The following is a 23,535-nucleotide window of genomic DNA, read 5'->3' as shown; positions in this document are numbered from 1 at the left end:
AATTAAGTTTTATTGATCTAACAAAATTAAAAAATAGTAGCCTGCATTTTTTAAATTTTTCTTTAAAAAATAAAAAATATATTTAAAAAAAATAAATTAAATTTTAAGTTAAATAAACAAAACACTCATCAAAATAATTTTAATAAATTTTTAAAAGATTATTTTTTTATTAGCTCAATTAAATAAAATATTTAATGAGTCTTTGTTCCAATAATTTGAAACTTATTTTTTTATTGATCTAACTTAGTTGAAGTTACCAATGTTTTTTAAATTTATTTTTATATAATAAAAAATAATTTAAGAATAATTAAATTTATGAGTAAGATACATAAAAATTAAAAAAAAATTTAAAAAATTTCACAAAAAGATGGATTGGAGAGGGAAGGAGCTAGCTTCTTTGACTCTACCTTAATTGCACTAATAAAAATAAGAAAAAGAAAAACTATTGAAAATTCTACATCCATCAACTCTCAAATGAATTTTATTATTATAACATTTGAAAATCAATAACCCGCAATGACTTTTAGAAAACCTTTTAAAAGGTCTCTAAAATTTAAGATTATAATTCATAATACCTAATATTTTTTATTAAAAATTATTTGATATAATAATATTATTATGCTCAAAATATTAATGAAATAAATGAATTGCAATGTAATCGTATTGAAGGAAAAAGTAAGGGTAACAATTTAGGTTAATGGGTCGTATTCGTGTTGACATGAACACCATTAAATATCAATAATTATATAATAAAATTAATAAATTGTGTAATATTAAATTGTATTATACAATAAAATTAATATTAAATTGTGTAATATTTAAAGTACCATTAAATATCAACACGAATACAGTAAAATTAATGAATTTTGTAAAAAATTTAAATACAAATATAATTTTTTTATTATACGAGTTATACGATATGACACATTAATATTAAATTGTATTAATTTAATTTGACATAACATAATTCATTTAATACAATTTAATATAATTCAACCCATTTGACATAGATCGGTCCATTTAATTGATTTGACAAAGCTCAATCCACTTAACATGATTTTCATGCGAACTAATGTAACTTATTTGACATGATTTAATATTTTTAATTTTTATTTATTAACATATTACATAAAATTTAAATATTGATTTTGATTTTACATAAATTTAATAATATATAAAAATATGCAATTTAACAATGAATTAACAAAATATTTGGCTAATTAATATTTTAAAAAAATAAAAAACAAATACTTTTAAAATAATATAATTTTAACTTATTATATAAATTTATAAATTAAACAAATTTCAATTAAAAAAAATCAACTATAATGAAACTTTAACATAATAAATAATTTCATTTTCTAATAATATAATTTATAAGTTAATGTGTAAAAATAAGTTGATGGGTTAAAACAAATTTAATGAGTCATGAATTGACACGTGACATCAATAACAAAGCATGTTATAAACGTATCAATTAGAGTTAGTAAGTTCATATGCAACACAATAAGATTATTGATGTATCATAAATGAGTTAATATGATTTCGTCACAAATATAAATAATTTAATTCAAACTCTCTATTTGTACATTATGTTTATAAGTTGTGTCTAAAGTTACCACTCTAAGAAAAAAGAGCATAATTTTTATTTATATTAAGCCAAGCATAATAATAATAATAATAATAATAATAATAATAATAATAATAAATTATTTTTTAACATTTCAAAGTAAAATAAGAGATAGTAAAATACCTAATAAAGTACTATATTTCCTATTTACTTAAAGTTTCTATATCTTTTATTTTTAATTTTATTTCATATCGAGCCATAGCAATATCTATTCATTAAAATAGCGTGGGATTTGACCATAATTAAAGTAATAAGCATCGTAATTAATTCAGAAAATATAAACTAAAATTATTTTTTATTTATTATTTGAGAAATTTTTTTTGACTTTTTGTTATTGTTTGAAATTCGCAATAATTTGAGCACAGAATTATTATTATTATTATTATTATTATACCTCAGATATTGTGTGTGCATAGCCTAAAGATATGGTGAGAAAATTCCAGAAAGGCTTTTCAAAATCAGAGTAGACAGACATCCAAGTCTGATTTTTTGAACCGCTTCACCTACCACTCCAATACGTTCCACTCTGTTTGGCGAGCGAGAAAAGGATAGAAAAAGAGAGAAAAATGCAGATAATGGGAGCTATAAGTGAGCTTTTGGTGGCTATTCCATCAACGGCAGGTCTCAGGTGTCCTGAATTCAGGCATCAATTGCATTCTTTCTCTTTTCTCTCTTCTACCGTTTACAAAGTATGTCTCTCTCTTTCTCTAATTCTCAAGTTTTGATTAATTTCAGTGATAATAATCCATGACCTTTAGATGCTCAATAATCTTTTATGTATTTTTTATTTATCATTATTTGTTTTGGCTTCGAATTCATTCAACAGGATCTCTTTTCTTGGACAAATGATGCTGGGGAAAAGAGTGTTAATTGATGCTAGCATCTTTTGGACAAATAAAATAGCTTTATTGTTCAGGAATGGAAACGCTTTGTGTGCGCGCGCGTGTTTGTCTGTGTGTGTGTGTGTTTTTTTTTTTTTTGATATTATTTGTATTTCTTGCTTTCCATGTTGCTATCATAAGTTGTGAGAATGATCAATCCAGCATTTGATAATGCAAAAAGGGCATGATAGTTTGTAAATTAAAGTTTGTTCTGTGGGCAAGACAAAAAAGATGTTTAGTTAAATACATATGTAATTCTCTATGTTTGATATTGTCCTTTCTTGACTCTGATGTTTCTGTATCTTGTGTATTTTATTATTTTCTAGACATGCCCTTCGTTTGGCATACCAAAACTAGGAATGGGAACCAGTAGGTATCGGGATAGAGGCATAACTGTGAGAGCCTCAGGGGATTCAAACAATTATTCGCTTCCAGTTTCTCCTCTTGAGTTTGAGTCCCCAGTGGGTCAGATGTTGGAACAAATATTGCAAACCCATCCACATTTACTCCCTGCAGCCATTGATCAGCAGCTTGAGAACCTTGAAACTGAGAGAGATACCCAGAGAAATGAAAGTCCTCCATCTCAAGATTCCCTTTACAAGTTAGTGCTTGCAACTTTTCTATTGTTGCTTGTTTATTTTCATCAATGTTGATTAACAGTATTCATTTTTAAATTGTGGCTTGATGAATTGAAATGATAGAGTATTTTTGTTTTATTTTCTGCATTGATTTTAGCATAACTAAATTGGGCTTGTTGAGATAATCTTCCTAATTAGCTGCTGTAATTATATAATATAATTAGGAATACTGTAATTTAAGCTAGGATCTATATCTTCCTTATTTGGTATCCTTCCTATTTAGAAATCATTGTAACTTGTATAAATACCTGTTTGGATTGAAGGAAATGCATAGAGTTTTTCACCGTCACCATTCTTTCTTCCTGTTCTTTTACAGGTTTGATTATTTTAGTGAAGTAGGCTGCTATTTGGATTTTTATATATACACCATTGATGACTTTAGAGAGAGAGAGAGAGAGAGAGAGAGAGAGAGAGAGGGGGGGGGGGGGGGGGTCGCGCTGGGGCTTGGTATGTTTGTGTATTCCACAGTCCAAACACACACTTCTAGTCAGCTATGTTACCCTTAAAAGGGAACAAAATAATAACAATACCTGCACAGTTGAAGCAGCCCGAATTGCATCTCTTTGGATATCCAATGAAGTAATGATCATGATGACCATAACCTAAAAAGAGACATTTAGCTAAATACAGCATCAGTGACCATAATGGTAGTCTTGTTGGACTCCTCCCTAGAAATTCTGCCCTTGCTCTACTCTTGTGATATAGTTTCTTGTAGTTCTTCTTCTCTAACATGATTGTATGATTAAATTTCATTAAAATCTTAAAGTAATAATAAATTAAAAAATATTTTAAAAATAAAATAGTAACATATTAAGCTTTTTTCAAAAAACAAAGAGTCACTATGAAACACATTCATTCATATGCAAAGTTATTATATGTAGGTATGATTATCCATTTCTTGAACGTCTCTTTTTGGCATGCATAAAAAGAACTTTTTATACGAACAGAATTTAGAGAGATATGAAGAGAAGAAGAAGAAACTAGAAGAAATGTCTAGATAGACATACCTTTCTATTTTAAATTTCAACATATATGACTTTCTATTTTCAAAACTAATTAAATAGACACCTCTTCTAACAGATATGACTGTATATTTTTATTAGACATGTCTATTTATAAACGGACACATTTTTATTAACAAATATAATTGCTAGGATTTTTATACGAAAATAAAATAATAAAAATAAAAAAATAAAAAAAAATTAATTATTTTATTTTCACATGCACAAGTGCCAATTGCCTTCATAGAATTATATCTATTTATATAGATATATATAATTCTATATATTTCACTTTCCCTCTACTTCTCTCTAATTTATATTTTATTTAAATTATCCTTTCGCACATTGTAAACACTAAAATCTTCTTGTATTTTAGCAATGTGGGAATTCTCTCTTTACTTTCTAACATACACGCTATTTATGACAATTCTCCACTTAGCTTGTATGTTAGATCCCATTGTTTCTGAGAATTTAGAGAAATAGAGAAGAAAGAAAGGAGATTTTGAGGAAAAATCAACTTAATTAATCCTTTTAAGCTATGGATGTATATATATACAATTAGAGTCCCTTAGGGAAGAATTACACAATTTCAGTAATCAAGGGATTCTTTGATTATAGGGATTTACATCAATTTGTACATTCCTATTCTAACACTCCCCCTCAAGCTGGAGTGTACATATTATATGCTCCTAGCTCGTTACAAATATATTCAATTCTAGGTCTTCGGAGAGATTTAGTAAGAATGTTTGCTAATTGGTCATTTGAACTGACAAAACTAGTTAAAATACGTCCAGACTTGATCTTTTGTCTAATAAAATGGCAATCCATCTTTATATGCTTCCTCCTCTCATGAAACAGAGGATTAAAAGCAATATGTAGCTTGATTGTCACAAATAAGCTTCATTAGTCCATCATCTCCACATTTTAACTCCTGCAGAAGCTGCTTTAACCGTATAAACTCGCATGTAGCCAAAGCCATAGCCCAATACTCAACTTCTATACTTAACCTGGCCACTACATCTTGTTTCTTACTTTTCCAGGATATTAGATTCCCTCCAATTAGAATGCAATACCCTGAAGTTGATCTTTAATCTAAAGGAGATCCTACCCAATCTGCATCAGAATACCCTACAATTTGTGTATGGCCCTTGTCTTCATATAACAAGCCTTTTCTTGGGGCTCCTTTAATGTGCCTGAGAATCTGAATTGTTGCGTTCACGTGACTATCACAAGGAGCTTGTAGGAACTGGCTAACCACACTTACTGTGAAAGAGATATCTGGTCGAACGATTGTGAGATAATTTAACTTTCCAACAAGTCTTCAATACTGACCAGGATCTTTAAGAGGCTCCCCCTGTCCAGGAACAAGCTTAATATTTTGGTCCATGGGAGTATCAATAAGTTTACAGCCTAGCATGCCAGTTTCGTTCAATATATCCAATGCATGTTTTCTTTGTGAAACAGTAATACCCTGCTAGATTGAGCTATCGAATGTCTAGAAAATAATTCAGCTTTCCCAAATCTTTGGTTTGGAAATGACTGGTCAAGTGCTATTTGAGTCGGGCAATGCCTTCATGATCATTGTCTATTATGGCAATATCATCAACATAAACCATTAAATAAATACACTTGCCATGAGAATAATGTCAACAGAAAACTAAATGGTCTGCTTCACTTCGATGCATCCCAAATTGTTGAACAACAGTACTAAATTGACCAAACCATGCTCTTGGGGATTGTTTCAAGCCATAAAGAGACCAGCATAGTTGACATACTAATCCAGACTCCCCCTGAGCAACCAATCCTGGTGGTTGCTTCATATATACTTCTTCAGCAAGTTTGCCATGTAAGAAGGTATTTTTAATGGTCAACTGATGATGAGCCCAATGAAACATAATTGCCATAAAGATAAGAAGACGAATAAAAGCAATCTTCGTTACAGGAGAAAAAGTATCACCATAATAAAGGCCAAATGTCGGAGTATAGCCTTTGGCAACCAGTTGAGCTTTGAGACAATCAATTTTCCCATTTGGTCCTACCTGAATTGTAACATCCAACTGTAGTTTTGTCATGTGGTAAGGGAACTATCTCCCAAGTACCATTGTCATGAAAGGCAGTCATTTTCTCAATCATAGCTTGCCGCCAACCATCATATGAGACATTGCTTTTACCACAGTCTTAGGTATTGGGACAGTGGATAAATTGATAACAAAAGCATGATATGAAGGTGACAAACCATGATAACTCAAGAAATTATAAATGGAATGAGGATTGCGAGAGGAATGAGTAACTTTTTGAAGGGCAATTGGAACGATAGCATCATCTGTTAAGGGCTCGACCGGTGTAGGAGATGGTGTTGGAGAGGGTAATGAGTCACTTAAAGTAGTGTGTGGACCTATATCTTAAGAAAAAAAATATCAATTAGGTTAGTAGGCAGAGGATTGGATTAAGGTCGACTTGAGTAAACTTGAAGTGGAGGAGAGGACTTTTTGTCAGGAAGAATAGGAATAGGAAGTGCTGTGGAAATGAAAGTTTGGTTAACGGTATTTGGTGAAAAATATGAAGAAGTCTCGAAAAAGATTACATCTGCTAAAAAAAAATATTTATTGGTAGTTGGATCATAGCATTTGTAGCTTTTTTGAAGACGAGAGTACCTTATGAAAACACATTTGATAGATTTTGGTTACAGTTTGTCTTTTCTTGGGGTGAGATTGTGAACAAAACTGGTACAACCAAATACACTCAATGAAAGAGGAAAAGGATTTTGATCTGGATAAAGAATTGGATGAGGACTTTGATGCTGCAAAACATAAGGAGGCATACGATTAATCAAATAGTAAGCAGTAAGGACAACATCCTCCCAAAATTGAAGAGGTACATGATGATGAAGGAGCAAAGTGCGAGTTGTTTCAATTAGATGTCTATTTTTACGCTCAGCTACTCTATTTTGTTGAGGAGTATGGGCTTAAGAAGATTGATGAATGATACCCTGAGAAGACATAAAGGTTTGAAAAGGAAGAGAAAAATATTATCATGCGTTATCACTATGCAACACTTTAATAGAAATACCAAATTATGTATCTCAGAACAAAATTTTTGAAAGATAGAAAATAATCCATAATGATTCTTCATTAAAAATAACCAAGTGCAACGAGAATAATCATAATTAAAGGTGACAAAATAATGAAAACCCAAAGTAGAATTGACTCGACTCGGATCCCATATATCTGAATGAACAATGTCAAACATGAATGCAGCCCGATTATTAATTCTTTTTGAGAAAGAAGAACGAGTTTGTTTACCAAGTTGACAAGACTCACAATTTAAAGAGGATAAGTGAGAAAGATAATGAACGAGTTTCTGGAGCTTGGAGATATTTGTGTGACCCAGATTATTATGAAGAAGATCAGGAGTGACGTCAGAAGTAAAGACAACCGGAGACGTTGAGCTGGAGAGATGATAAAGTCTTTGTGACTCACTGCCTACGCCAATCACTTTTCCTGTACTCTGGTCTTGCATAAGAACAAAATCAATAGAAAAGGTTACAGATTAATTTAGTTGTTTAGTTAACTTGCTAATGAATATCAAATTATATGGACATTTAGGTGCAAATGAAACTTAATTTAAAGGTAAGGAAGAAAGAGGGTGAGCCTTACCTATTCCTTTAAGTACAGTTTTTGATCCATTAGCTAGGGTAACATCAACAAAGTTTGAAGAAGAATTAAGAATAAAGAAAAGAGTTTGGTTACTAGAAATGTGATCTAAGGCAGTAGAATAAAAAATCCATGACTCGTTAGATGAAGACTGTGTCAAATGAGCAATTGTATTACCATGTTGGACGGTAGTAGATGAGGACAATGTCTACTTTTTTGTTGCTTAGTACTATAGATACTTATCGGAAGTAGCCCCAGTCAGAGTGACAAAATACAAGTAGTACATTTTTCAGGCTTTTTTTTTTAATAGCTCTTCTTTTTTGTATTTGTTATTTTTTTTCATATTTTATAAATATCTATCGAAGTAAAGTTTAAAAGGTACGAGTGCAGTAGATCTTCAAAAGTGTCGAAGAGCCAAGAGACGAGGTGCTTGATCTTAGAAGACCCAAATGCAAGAAACCGCTTGGACAAAGTTGCTTGGCTTCGGCAACTTTGAGGAAGAAACTTTAGGAATGCTGGAAAATTGATCACGCGTTAGCTCGTGTATAGTGCTGGAACGTCTGTGGTGGCGCATGGTGACTGACGGCTAGGATTTCGGTGCTGAAATTATTAGATTTTTTTTTCTTATTAACTTTGTTCTTATTAAAATTTTTCTTGAATTCTTTTTATAGAATGGAAAGAATTAATTTATTGGATGACAATTAATTTTAATTAAAGGAAAACATAAGTGAGGGACTAATTGTTTGATTTTTAAAATATAGGGATCAAATCATAATATCGGTCAAACTCAAAGAGCTAAGTAGTAAATTTTTCTTAATTGAATAAAGGGTATATTTGTCTTTTCACGTAAATTAACGACAATATTAGATGTAAGGACCTTTGATTTTGACGAAACATAAGTGAGGGGCTAAATTGTTCAATTTTCAAAATGCAGGAACCAATTTATAATATCGGTCAAAATCCAAAGACCAAAGAGTAAATTTTCCTATATTCTTTTCTATTAAGAAGCAACTGACTTAAAAAAACATTAAAAGAAGAAAACTATTGAGATTGAAATCCAACTAAAACAAAAAATTCCCAAATTGAACACTGTTGAATGCGCACGGGATTTTAAATAAAAAAAAAATGGAAATGGTGTAACAAAATCAACAATAAAGCAAGGATTGAAACACCGTTGAATGCGCACAGGATTTTAAATAAAAAAAAAAATGGAAATGGTATAACAAAATCAACAGTAAAGCAAGGATTGAACTAAAATAAATGAGATATCCAATCAACAAAGACCTAAAGGAACAATTTATTTATATCAATAAATTAGCACAAATAATTGTTTGAAAATAAATATACATCCATCATTAAATTTGCCCTAAATCTTGATTAATTAAATAATTCAGAATCTCTGCAAAAATTAAAGTGAAAGTAGGGACAAAATATGAAGGATCAAAGTAAATTAAATGAATACCTCATACAGTAATAGTTTTGGTCTAGAGACAGGAGGATGGCAAATAAAATAATTTTTTGTGTGAATTTGAAGTCTACAAAGAAAAATAGGAAGAGAAGAAGAGCAAATAAAGGGGAGATATTGGTGGATCTGTTCCTCAAAACTCTTAGCTGCTCAAAGCGATAAAAGTTAGTACCTGAGTTGCCAAAGCCTTGATCATCATTTACCCTTAAATAACAACTACTACAACACCAAGCCTTAATTCCAAACTAGTTAGGGTTGGCTATGTGAATCTTGTTTTGCCATTCAATTAATGTTTGAGACCAACTCCGTATTAATATTAAAAAATTATTAATCTTTTGATACTACTCCTCTCTATGAAATTTCCCTTAAATAATCTACAAAAGAAAATCTTTTGAAGATATTGGTCCTTCCCTATTGCAAAACATCAAATGACAGGTTTGTAATGTTAGTGTTATGGAAAGTCAATCACTATATTATTTCTCTGTATATTCTGTATTCTGTATTCTTATTTAGGATTTCTTCCTAATTAGTAGAACACAATTGTAGGAATCAATTGTATATATATACCCATGTACAGATTAATTGAAATTAAGGAGAATCATCTCTTTCTGCATGGTATCAGAGCAGGTCATCAATCTAGGGTGACTATTTATTCTCACCACCCAGCTTAGGAGAGATCTTGGCCACCGACCGGCCGTTTCGACCCCGATCAACATCGCCGGCGTCGCCTCAACTCCCTCATTCCACCACTGCGTGCTGTTGCTTGATCCAGTACACCATTAAAGGACTTCTGAGGTTTGGCTCTCAGATCTTATTTCGGTATTTGCTTGATTTGTGATTTTGGGTTATTTTGCTGCTATAAGCTCTTTGGATTAGCATTTCGGTTAGTTTTTTTTGTCTCAACAAATGGCAGACAATAAGAATGTTATTTCTGATGTGATTCCGGTGATGACTAAGATCACGGAACACAAAATTAATGACTCGAATTACCTGGAGTGGAGTAAGATTGTTAGGGTTTATTTGCGTAGCATTGATAAGGATGATCATCTTACTAAAGATCCACCCACAGATGATACACGACAAACTTGGCTCAGGGAGGATGCTCGGTTGTTTTTGCAGCTTCGGAACTCGATTCACAGTGAGATAATTAGTTTAATTAATCACTGTGAATTTGTTAAGGAATTGATGGATTACTTAGATTTTCTGTATTCTGGTAAAGGGAATATCTCCCGTATTTATGATGTTTGTAAGGCATTCTACCGTGCTGAGAAAGAGGATAAGTCTCTCACGGCTTATTTAATGGATTTTAAACGGGTATATGAGGAACTTAATGTGTTGTTGCCTTTTAGTCCTGATGTGAAAGTTCAGCAGGCCCAACGGGAGCAACTGGCTGTTATGAGTTTTCTTGCAGGCCTTCCTTCAGAGTATGAGACTGCTAAATCTCAGATTCTCTCCAGTTCTGAGATTTCCTCTTTGCATGAAACGTTCACACGGGTCCTTTGTACAGAGAGTACCCAATCTTCATAGCCTGCCAGTAGTGTTCTTATTAGCCGTAATCCAAATAGACAACAGGGTAATAGAGGAGGAAGTAGAGGAGGAATTATAGGCAACAGAAGTAATCAGCGTAATGGAGAGGCTAGTTCTAATCAGGACTCAAGAGGAGTCATTTGTTATTATTGCCATGAGCCTGGCCATACAAAATATAATTGTCCGCAATTTCAGAGAAAAAATTAGCGATCACATATGGCAAATATGGCAGCAGAGAATTCTATAGTATCTTCCTCTGAGAAAACTATTTTGGTATCTGCAGAGGATTTTGCACAATTTTTCCAGCATCAGGCATTTCTAAAGCCTACCAGTTCCCCCGTTACTGTGATCGCTGAGTCAGGTAAATCCACTACACGCCTTGTGTCTTCTTCATCCAAATGGGTTATTGATTCTGGTGCGACAGATCACATGACAGGTAATTCTAGTCTTCTATCTGCTTTTCAGTCTAATCTCACTTCCTCTACCGTTACTTTAGCTGATGGTTCAATTTCTTGTGTCATGGGTTTTGGAACTGCGAATCCGACTTCGTCAATTTCTTTGTCTTCTGTTTTGTGTCTACTAAAATTCTCTTTTAATATACTTTCTGTTAGTAAAATTACTCGTACCTTAAATTGTTCTATTTCCTTTTTTCCTGACCAGTGTTTATTTCAGGATCTATGTTTGCTTTAGTACTTTAACACCTCTTGAAGCTCATTGTAGATTGGGTCATCCTTCTTTGTCTACCATGAAGAAGCTGTGTCCTTAATTTCAGTCTTTATCAGTACTAGAATGTGAGTCATGTCAGTTTGCAACACATCATCGTTTGCCTTCTGTGTCTAGAGTCAATAAACAGGCTTCATCCCCTTTTGAGTTAGTTTATTCTGATGCTTGGGGTCCTTGTTCTGTTACTTCTAAAACTGGATTTCGTTATTTTGTTACTTTTGTTGATGATTACTCTCGTGTTGCCTGGTTATATTTAATGAAGAATCGTTCTGAGTTATTTTTTTTATCTTTTGTGCCTTTTGTAATGAAATCAAAACTCAATTTAATATTTTTGTGCGCATATTAAGAAGTGACAATGCCAAAGAATACTTTTCAGCACAATTTTAGTCTTATATGATACAAAATGACATTCTTCATCAGTCTTCCTGTGTGGATACCCCATCCCAAAATGGCGTGACCGAAAGAAAAAATTGGCATCTTCTTGAGGTAACTCGTGCTCTTCTTTTTCAGATGAAAGTTCCTAAACACTTTTGGGCGGATGCAGTTTCTACAGCATGTTTTTTGATCAATCGTATGCTGTCTTCTGTCCTTAATGGGGATATTCCTTATACTGCTTTGTTTTTTACAAAATCTTTGTTTCCTATTGAACCCCGTATTTTTTGTTGTACCTGTTTTGTGCGTGATGTTCGTCCACAGGTTACTAAATTGGATCCAAAATCTCTCAAATGTGTCTTCCTTGGGTACTCCCTTCTCCAAAAATGGTACAGTTGTTTCTCTCCTACTCTTAATCATTATCTTGTTTCTGCAGATGTCACATTTTTTGAGTCCACTCCATTTTTTCCTCAATCATTTGTGTATGAGAGTCAGGGGGAGGAGGATGATCTCTTAATATATACTGTCCAACCAATGTCTAGTCCTCTCCCACAGCCTGTTTCTTCTGTCTCTAGACCTACTCGACCTCCCATTGTTCATGTTTATTCCAGGAGATTGGAGATTTCTGACTCAGATCCTCCACCAGCTACTTCGTTGGGAGATCCTGTACCTCATACTGATCATGATTCTAATCTAGACTTACCCATTGCTCTTCGTAAAGATAAACGTTCATGTACTTACCCTATCGCTTCTTTTGTTTCTTCTAATCAATTGTCTTCTTGTTCTCAATGTTTTGTTATTTCTTTAGACTCTGTTCCTATCCCTAATACTGTTGGTGAGGCACTGTCTCATCTTGGCTGGTGTGATGCTATGAAAGAGGAAATGGAGGCTTTAGATGGTAATGGTACATGGGAACTGTTGCCTTTGCCCACTGGTAAGAAAGCTATTGGTTGCAAATGGGTATTTACAGTAAAGGTAAATCCTGATGATTTCGTGACTAGGCGAAAAGCACGCCTTGTAGCAAAAGGATATGCTCAGACATATGGGGTTGATTACTCTGACACTTTTTCTTCTGTAGCTAAACTTACTTCTATTCGCTTGTTTATCTCTTTAGCAGCTACATATGATCGGCTCCTGCATCAATTGGATATCAAGAATGCTTTCCTTCATGGTTATCTTCAGGAGGAGGTGTATATGGAGCAACCACCTGGGTTTGTTGCTCAAGGGGAGTTGGGTAAAGTTTGTAGGCTTCAGATGTCTCTTTATGGCTTGAAACAAAGTCCTAGGACATGGTTTGGGAGATTCAGTGAAGCAGTACAGGAATTTGGTATGCAAAAGAGTAAGTGTGATCACTCAGTATTTTATAGGCAATCTGAGGTTGGTCTAATTCTCCTGGTAGTCTATGTGGATGACATTGTCATCACTGGGAGTGATTCTGCAGGTATTTCATCTCTTAAAACCTTCCTCCAAACCCAGTTTCAGACCAAAAACTTGGGATTATTAAAGTATTTCTTGGGTATTGAAGTTATGAGAAGTAAGAAGGGTATTTTCTTGTCTCAAAGAAAATATGTCCTCGATCTATTGACAGAGACAGGAAAATTAGGTGCTAAGTCTTGTAGTGCACCAATGACTCCAACTTTACAACTGTTAGCAGGGGATAGTGAGTTATTTGAAGATCCAGAGAGATACAGGAGATTGGTAGGAGAATTGAACTACCTTACAGTCACTCGTTTTGACATTACTTATACTGTTAGTGTGGTAAGTCAGTTTATGTCTTCCTCAACTGTTGCTCATTGGGAAGCCTTAGAACAAATCTTGTGTTACCTGAAGGGCGCTCCAGGAAGATGTTTGCTATATGGTAATCATGGGCATTTGAATGTTGAATGTTTTTCAGATGCCGACTGGGCTAAATCTAAGGTTGACAGGAGGTAAACTACTGGATATTGTGATTTTGTTGGAGGAAATTTGGTGTCTTGGAGAAGCAAGAAGCAGAGTGTAGCTTCTCAATTTAGTGCTGAATCCGAATACAGAGCCATGGCACAATCAGTATGTGAGGTAATGTGAATACTTCAATTACTAGATGAGACAGGTTTTAAGACCTCCCTGCCTGCAAAATTGTGGTGTGATAATCAAGCTGCTCTCCATATTGCTTCTAATCCGGTGTTTCATGAGCGGACCAAACATATTGAGATTGATTGTCACTTTATTCGTGAAAAGATTCAACAACAGATCATCTCAACAGGACACATCAAAACTGGAGAGCAGTTAGGAGATATTTTCACAAAAGCTCTGAATGGAGCTAGGATTGACTACATTTGTAACAAGTTGGGCATGATTAACATCTATGCTCCAACTTGAGGGGAATGTTATGAAAAGTCAATCACTATATTATTTCTCTGTATATTCTGTATTCTGTATTCCTATTTATGATTTCTTATTTAGGATTTCTTCCTAATTAGTAGAACACAATTATAGGAATCAATTATATATATATACCCATGTACAGATTAATTGAAATTAAGGAGAATCATCTCTTTCTACAGTTAGTTTCTTGATTCTCTACATTTATAGGAGATACGTTACATTTGTGAAAAACGCGACTTGCCTTGTAACAGATGATACATCCATTTTGCATTGATATTATTGCCGATTCACTATGGTTTGTGGCTTACTTTCTGAATTGCCCAATATAGTATTGATCCCTTCAAAATTTCATTACATATTAGCCGATATGACATGTGATGGACAATATTTAATATCCTGGTAGGGCATTGGTCATAGTGCCTCTATTGTTGAAAGTCGACCTCTAACAGGAACTCACCTTATGGGCCTAAGCACATGGCCCAAAAGACATTACCACCATACTTGAACTTGCCAATCTACCAGAATCTGATGTTGGAAGTGTTGGAATCTTGTTGGACCACCACTACCAAAATACCTATCAGTAATACTTCTATTTTCAACATTATTCTTATTAAATTCCTCTCCTCATACCTTATTTTTGACCCTCTCACATTCTTACCCGATCCATTTACCTACCCAACTCCTTTGTCTCTAGGTTATCTGTGTTTCTTTTCCCTTTTTTTAATAACAATAGTAACAATGCTTTCTGGGTTGGTTTTTGGGTTTCCAGAATCTGGTTGTGTTTTATGTCCTAGCAAATCATCATAGCTTTGTAAAGGGTGACCCAGTGCATGAAGCATCCACACTTGTGGGCTTTGGATCATAGCATTGTCTTAGAGAAAAAGAAATTGTTAATGTGAAGTCTATAATGATTTGTGTATTTTCCTTGTGACTATATGGTTAACTATGGACTGATGCTTTGAGGATTGTTTACGTTGGTCAATTTGGTTAAATAGAGCTAATATGTTGATCTTAATTTTAAATTTTTACTGCATCAAATTCTTTTTGTGCCTAACCTTACTCAAGCACATGCCTATGACTTGCGCCTAGTACTTTGTGTTTGTGTTTTAGTGTACCTTGTGCCTTTAATGATTATGCCAGCAACGCAACTAAAAATTAGAACTTCTGTGTTACATTTGTAGACAAATCACACTGGCTTGTATGTCTTCTTAATGAAAAAGCCCAAATCAAACATCAACCATCGAATAAATCAATAAAATCCTGTAAGGATCCAAATCTGATTTATGATGATTAAAGTACAGAAACTCTAGTTTCAAAGTTTGAGTAGTTTCCTTGTTAGAAGCATAAATCAAAAGAATCTCAATAAGCACATATCCCATAAGAAGTTGCACTTGGAAACAGAAGCATGAAATCCACAGGAAAGGGGAACACCTACTCTGAATTGAGCTTGTTTCATATCTCAATAGAGGTTGGTGGTTTCCTTGTGAAAATGAGAGAGGTCTTGCGGAACTCAATTAGTTGCATCCATGTGCCTGAGTCTGCCTATTTATCTCTAAAGAGAAGCATGTAATGACTATAATTTATCAAGACAATGATCTTGCACCTCTCTTGCAAAGTGACATCATTTTGGCAGCTTGGGAGAGATGGATAGTTTGTTTAGATTTAGGAAAATAGATGATGACGACAAGGATAACTACAGAAGCTAGTTGAGGAAAATTCTGAAATGGTGAGCATAGGCAAAAAATGGGTGAGGTTTCTTGAAGTAATTGTGGCAGGTAGAGGGGAAAGATTAGGGAGAGAGTGCGATTTTGTGTTCAATTGGGTTTCAATTTTAACAGCTTTTTCTTAATCATCTAAATTAAATAGCTGTTACTTATTAACGTAAAGAATATATGGCATGTGCTGCATTTGGCAAAAAAATAATTTTATGGCAACCATTCCCAGTCAAATTTCCATTAACAAATTCGAGGGACAACTAAACAGATTGAAGGACATGGTATGGAATTGACAAAAAAAAAAAAAGGAAAATATTTTTCTGTCAAGCATCAAAGTGCAAAACTACATGTATTTTTTTTTAACTTTACCTTTTTTTTCCCCCAATCATTAACCTTTAGGGTATGCTTATTTACCATTTTTTTCCCCCAATCATTAACCTTTAGGGTATGCTTATCAGTGTTATCAAGGCGAAAGGCGACATTTAGGCAATAGAGTACTCTATGGCCTTAGGCGAGAGGCGAGGCGAGGGCCTTTTTGAAGAAAGGTGTCATAACCTTAATTATTTAAATTATACTATAAATATATACTATATATATATATATATTTAAATATAGTTGATAAAAAAAACATATTAAAAAAAAAAAAATTATTTACACTTTTTTTATATCTAAAATAAAAGAAATTAAAAATAGTGCATACCTGTAGTTCTAGCTCAAGTATAAGATACAAGTGAAAGTATGAGACTGTAAAATTAAAATATATAGCATAAGTAAAAACACACATAATAATAAGAGATGTTAAAAAAAGAAATAGTTCATACCTGAATTTTCAGCAGATATATATGATAAAAGTGATGCTATAAAATTATACATAATAAATAAAAAATTAGAAACAAGTCATAAGTCACATAATAGAAAATGTAAATTATAGAAGTTCAGACCTTCGAAATGATGGAGTTTCAACTGGTGTTGTTGGTAGAGCAGCTGGTAGAGCGAGGCGATGTTGGTAGAGTACCTCTCATCACAAATTCTTCCTCCTCTTCATCATCATCAACTTGCGAAGAGGATGCACCTCTCATCACAAATTCTTCCTCCTCTTCATCATCATCAACTTGGGGTGATGTTGGTAGAGCAGCTGGAGTTTCTGAATCTCGTTATGAATCGAGATCGGCTACAAGATCAACACCAGTTGAAACTCCATCATTTCGAAGGCCTGGTGTTGATCTTGCAGCCGATCTCGATTCATAACGAGATTCACAAACTCCAGCTGCTCTACCAACATCACCCCAAGTCAACACGTCATTCATGAAAACAAGAGAATCATCATCATCATCATCCCCATCGCTTTTTTCTAATTCACCAAGCAACAACTCATTACTTTCATCAATATTTGCCAAATCAACAGGTGTTGTGATATCCCCAAAAGTGTGTCGGCGTAGCAACGCTCTATTGTACTTCACATATACCAAATTGTCCAAGCGATCTTGAAATAGTCGATTTCTTTTTTTACTATGAAGCTGTTATTTATTTTACAGCAACAAATAAGTTAAACTTCAAACTCATATATATATATATATATATATATATTTCTTAATTTGTTATTTTATCTTGAGCTATATATATATATATATATTACTTATGTGCTCAAATACACTCCAATTTCTTTCGCAACCACTTGCACTACATGTGAGACATATATATATATATATATATATATATATATATATATATTTCTTAATTTGTTATTTTATCTTCAGCTATATATATATATATATTACTTACGTGCTCAAATACACTCCAATTTCTTTCGCAACCACTTGCACTACATGTGAGACTCATAACCTTTACAGCAAACTTTTGTAGGTTTGGAGTTGAAGAACCATATATTTTCCACCAAGCAGCTATTACAATATAGAACTAATGATTGTTAAATTCATGATATAAATTAATAAATGAGCAAAATGAAAAATTAATAAGAATTAAATTAATAACATGGAGATTTGGTTGTTCTTCCTCTAATAGCAGAAGGAAAACCAAAGGTCCTTGCAGTTGCCTTGTATCTCTCAATTTCATCAAGAATCATGTCAACTTTTGATGAATTTTTTTCCATTTTATGGATGCACGAAAGCAATCCTGTATTGACCTCTTCATCAGATTCAATTCTCATTTTATTTGGATAAAAAAATTCAGGATTCAAAAAGTATCCTGCAGCATGCAAAGGACGATGCAATTGAAGTGACTATCTCGCATCAATAATCTCAAAAATGCTCTTGTATTTCTCTTCATTGCCATTGAGTGAGTTGGCAATAGCTTCTTTAGCCCTATCCATGGCTTCATAAATATATCCCATAACTGGTTTTTTTTTATTATCAACAAGTCGAAGCACACGAACATGAGGATCGGAAACCTTAAGAGCATAAACAACATGATTCCAGAAGGCAGGACTCAAAACCGTCCTTTCACACTTTTTGCCTTTCACCTCTTTAGCCCATTTATTAGTTGTCCAACTTTCCAAAGTAAACATTTTTCTAATGTTGGCTTTTTGAAGATGAATCCTTCCCAGTGTAATAAAAGCAGTAGCAAATCTAGTTTGCCCTGGCCTTAGCAATTCTACTCCATTAGTAAACTTCCGCAACATGTTTAGAACTCCTGAAGAGCCATATATGAAACCAGTAAGCTCAACAGCTTTGCGGAATGTTTCTTTGAAAACACGGATCTTAAAGATATCCTCCAACATCAAATCTATACAATGGGCTGCACATGGAGTCCAGTATAGATGAGAAAAATTTGCTTCCAATATTCTCCCTGTCATAAACAAGTAGAAAAATTCATTCCATTAATAATAAAAATAAAATGATATTTGTTTTAGTAATAGAAAAAATTAAATAAAAATTTTACCTGCTACAACATTATTTGATGCATTATCTGTAACAACTTGAACTACTTTTTCGGGACCAATTTCCATCAATTCTTTCTCAATCAAACTAGCCAACAATGCCGCTGTCTTTGATTCATCACTTGCATCAACTGATTTAATAAATACACTTCCCTTTGGACTATTAGCCAAGAAATTAATCAAGGTTCTCACTTTTCTATCCGTCCATCCATCACACATCAATGTACATCCATAATTTTTCCATTCTACTTTATGAGACTCAAGAAGATCATTTATGATTTGCACTTCTTTGTTAAGTAACCAAACTCTAACCTCATGAAAACTTAGAGGTTTCATTTCTCTCCCATAATTTCCAATTACTCGAATCATTTCCCCAAAGCTATCATAATTCACAGCATTAAAAACTATTCCCACGTCATACATCCATCGTGCTATAGCAACACAAGCACGCTCCCTTAACTCCTTTTTAGCTGGACTATTTTAATCAATGGTAGTTTACCTCATATTTTTTCTCATAACAACAAGTCTAGGGGAAAAATAACAGTCAATAGGCCCTCTACTACTTTGTGGTGGTAAAACTTTTGGTTTTTTTGAAGCACTAGTACTTGTAACCTCCAGTACTTGCCTTCTTCTTTCACTGCCAATTTTTTGCATCAGCTCTTCCTCTTCCTCATTTTTATCTAATCCCAGTACTTCAAAATCAGCAAATTCAGGTGGTCTTTCCATATTCATAATTGATTTTTGCTCTCTTTGTTTAGCAATGAATTCCTGCATTTGATTCCTTACATCTTCTAGACATTTTGGACACCGAACTACATTTTTGTAACCTCCAGCAAGATGTTGCTTTATTCTATTAACTCCTCCTTTATAAACTTTCATACAGTACATGCATTGAAGATCATTGGTATTATTTTCACTAACTTGAATTACATGTGCCCATCCTGGGTCCGTTCTTCTACTTCTAGTAGAAGATTCAGATGTATTATTCTTATCACCCATTTATAATCTAACAAAAAAATTAACAAGAATAAAAAATAAATAAATTAACAATACCCAATATAAATTAAATAAGTAATTAACAAGAATGATAAGTAAAAAGTAAAACAGTAAACTAATTAACAACAAATTAACAATGCCTATATAAATTAAACAATTAATTAATAAGAACAAAAAGTAAAATCATCAAATTAATAATAAATTAATAATACCATATAAAATAAACAACTAATTAACAACTAACGTTTAATTAACAAGACAAAAGTAAAACTAATTAATCTAACAACTAATTAACAATAATAAGAAGTAAAAAGTAAACTAATTAACAACAAAGTAATAATGTCCATATAAATTACACAATTACTTACCAAGAACAAAAAGAAAATAATCAAATTAACAATAAATTAATAATACCCATATAAAATAAACATCTAATATCTAATTAACAAGAAAAAAGCAAAATTAATCAAACTAAAACTAATTAACAAGAATAACAAGTAAAAGGTAAACTAATTAATAACAAATTAGCAATATCCATATAAATTAAACAATTAATTAACAATAATAAGAAGGTAAAAAATCAAATTAACAATAAATTAATAATACCTATATAAAATAAATAATTAATTAACAAATAAAGTCTAATTAACAAGGCAAAAAGTAAAACTAATCAAATTAACAAGAATAGCAAATAAAAATTAAACTAATTACCAACAAATCAACAATACCCATATTAATTAATCAACTAATTAAACAAGAATACAAAGTAAAATAATCAATTTACCAATACCCATAAAATTTAAATAATTAATTAACAAGAATCAAAAATAAAATAATTAAATTAACAAATAAATAAATAATTAATTATAACTAATTAATAATAAGGAGGAGAAGGAAAAAAAAAAGAAAAAATAAAAAGGGACTGTTGAAAGGAGAGGAGAGGGGAAAAAAAAAAGAAAAAATAAAAAACAGTGCTTGTACGCAGCAGCAGGAAAGAAGAAAAGTGGAGAGGGAGAAAGCAAAAAAGAAAAAGACGTGAGAGAGATCGAAGCGAGGAAAGAAGAAGAAGAAGTCATGAGAGAGAGAGATCGAAGCGAGGAAAGAAGAAGAAGAAGAAAAAGAAGAAGAAGAAGATAAGAGAGAGAGAGAGAGAGGGCGTATCTGTTCTGTCTCGAAAGGAAGAGGACCCTGCGATGATTTGTCCTTGTCGTCGTGAAGTCGAGGAAGAGAGCGGCTCTATTGTCTTCGTGAGGTTGAGGAAAAAAGCGGTCTGCTGTCTTCGTGAGGAAGTGGTGTGGCTCTTTTGTTGGCATCAGGTAAGTAAGTGGTAGGTTTATTGATTTTTTAATTTAAAAATAAAAAAAAACTTACCATTGTGAAGAGGTGTTGCTCTCGCCTCTCCGGCCTGAGGCGTGGCCTCCCCAAAGTCTAGCCAGGTGTTCCAGTCGAGGCGACAGAGGGTCGCCTCGCTCACCTTGGATGACACTGATGCTTATTTGGAGGTAAAGGAATAAAACAATTAAGGGTTAACACTTACCTCCTTTACACCTGTTTGTATAACTTTTTTAAGGGTGATAATTGTTAAGCCCCATTTGGTGTAATTTTGTTAGCCCCCATTCCCTTAAGTTAAAAGGTTGCTCCCATAATATATTGTCCTCTCTTTTACCACTATCACACTTTTCAACACCCCTCCCCCCTCTTCCCACCTGAAAGTTCTTGAACCTCCAAACACACCCACCCTTAGGATAAAGGACAGGTTTTACGCTATGTTTGTATTATTTCCATTTTGTTGCCAAAATGAAGACAAATTTAGCAAACATGTTGGTGGCAAGCTCTAATTCCTGGTTTTAGGCCAAAAGCATTGTGGGTCTAGTTGCAAGTTAGGGTGTGGAAGCGAATTGTGACATAATACGTGACTTTATGAAATTTGGCAGTAATTGCATATATGAATAGTGTTTAGTGTTAATTTGGGTTTGACGGGGATGAGTTCCCATGTAAATTTTAACAGGTAAATGTGTTTGCCACCCTAGTTTTGAAGTTAAGAAGCAAAGGGGCTGTCGGTCATTCTATATATATATATATGTGTGTGTGTGTGTGTATATATATATATGTATAGCAGTGCCCTATTTTCTTGTCCAAGTGCTTATCTTAAATTTGTATATAAAGTCGACTCATATAAGAGTCTCAACTTCTCAATAGATTAAATGATCTACCTTATTAATGATGGACATTATGTATTAACATAGATTCTTGCTGTCTGAAATAAGCTTAAACCTTTTTATTATTGACTGCATTTTGGCAATGAATAATTAATTTGATGAGATCCTTGAATTTTTAGGAGAATTGCTGAAGTGAGGGAGAAGGAAAGACAAAAGACACTGGAGGAGATCATTTACTTTTTGATAGTGCAGAAATTTATAGACAATGACATTTCTATGATCTCAAAAATAACAGCAACCTCAGATCCTACTGGACGAGTGGATTTTTGGCCAAACCAGGAACAAAAATTAGAGTCTGTTCATTCGCCTGAAGCCTTTGAAATGATTCAGAGCCACTTATCTCTAGTGCTGGGAGATCGATTAGTGGGCCCCCTTGATACCATTGTCCAAATTAGCAAAATAAAACTTGGAAAGTTGTATGCTGCTTCTATAATGTATGGATATTTTCTCAGAAGAGTTGATCAAAGATTTCAGCTTGAGAGAACCATGAATACCCTTCCCAAGCGTTTTGATGAAAACAGGTCAATATATTATGATCCAAGTCCAGAGAACCGGCTTTGGGATCCAGATTCTTTGATAAGGATTCCGCCTGATGATGGAGGTGATAGTGATGAGGGCTATATGGATACTGATGGAGAAAAAAAATATAGACTGAGATCTTATGTAATGTATTTGGATGCTGAGACACTCCAAAGATATGCAACCATGAGATCTAAGGAAGCCATTTCTTTGATTGAAAAGCAAACTCAGGCACTATTTGGGAGGCCTGACATAAGGATTGCTGAGGATGGTTCAATTGATGCAACTAATAATGAAGTGGTTTCAGTCACTTTCTCAGGGTTGACTATGTTAGTCTTGGAGGCGGTAGCATTCGGATCCTTCTTATGGGATGCAGAAAGTTATGTTGAATCAAAATACCATTTTGTTAACAGCTGAAGATGTAGTCACTGTTGCTGCTGTGTAAATTATAATGCAGGTTCTTCTTCTTTCGTTTTAGCTGGTAAAAAAATGTGAAAGATATAGTTGTAAAATGGATGGAGCATGAGGTAAGTACTGGCCAGTAAATGCTATTAACTTATTAGAAGGACAAATCTTTCTACAAGCAGTAAATATCTCAACCACTTTTTGTTACTGTTAATATCAGGAAGCTGTGACAATGACAACAAAAGAAGACAGTTTGGTGAAACTGCCATAATCTGTCCTCGCAATGCACTTTTTTTTTTTTTTAATTGAACTTTGTTCTTTAAGTGCATGCATTAGCTTGCCTTCATGTTTGGAGAACAGGTTTTGGGTGAGATTCAGTAACCAAAATACGCTCGAGTATTTATCTGGGTTCGCTTATTAAAAGAAGAAGAAGAAGAAGAAGAAGAAGAAGAAAAGCATTGTCTGGGTTCATCATTGGGTTATCAACCTGAGCAATTGTTTGATGCTGGGTTTTTTTGCAAGGTGCAATGT

The 23,535-nt window shown here is 33.3% G+C and overlaps 2 protein-coding genes across 4 annotated transcripts; one reads left to right on the top strand and one right to left on the bottom strand.

The window, feature by feature from the left end:
- The first annotated feature begins 2,033 nt into the window (after positions 1-2,033).
- Positions 2,034-23,275, top strand: LOC110659245 (UV-B-induced protein At3g17800, chloroplastic). 3 transcript variants are annotated; one of them, XM_021817119.2, is made up of 3 exons: positions 2,034-2,319; positions 2,838-3,112; positions 22,200-23,275. In XM_021817119.2, exons 1-3 carry the CDS (start codon positions 2,197-2,199, stop codon positions 23,014-23,016), a joined length of 1,215 nt encoding a protein of 404 aa, XP_021672811.2. In that variant the 5' UTR covers positions 2,034-2,196; the 3' UTR covers positions 23,017-23,275. The 3 variants fall into 3 exon arrangements, with proteins under 3 accessions (XP_021672811.2, XP_057991842.1, XP_057991841.1); XM_058135859.1 differs by lacking the exons at positions 2,034-2,319; positions 22,200-23,275 and adding exons at positions 9,891-12,279; positions 12,502-16,537 and having other exon boundaries at positions 2,987-3,112; XM_058135858.1 differs by lacking the exons at positions 2,034-2,319; positions 22,200-23,275 and adding an exon at positions 9,891-16,537 and having other exon boundaries at positions 2,987-3,112.
- On the bottom strand, positions 17,874-19,288 carry LOC131173755 (uncharacterized). Its single transcript, XM_058135861.1, has 2 exons — positions 18,868-19,288; positions 17,874-18,774 (listed from the first exon to the last, which is right to left on the bottom strand). Exons 1-2 carry the CDS (start codon positions 19,286-19,288, stop codon positions 18,209-18,211), a joined length of 987 nt encoding a protein of 328 aa, XP_057991844.1. The 3' UTR covers positions 17,874-18,208.
- Positions 23,276-23,535: the final 260 nt, after the last annotated feature.

This window comes from Hevea brasiliensis, chromosome 15, assembly GCF_030052815.1.
Source record: "Hevea brasiliensis isolate MT/VB/25A 57/8 chromosome 15, ASM3005281v1, whole genome shotgun sequence".
Lineage (NCBI taxonomy): Eukaryota > Viridiplantae > Streptophyta > Magnoliopsida > Malpighiales > Euphorbiaceae > Hevea > Hevea brasiliensis.
The sequence above is the reverse complement of the archived record's forward strand: the minus strand, read 5'-3'. Positions and strand labels throughout refer to the sequence as shown.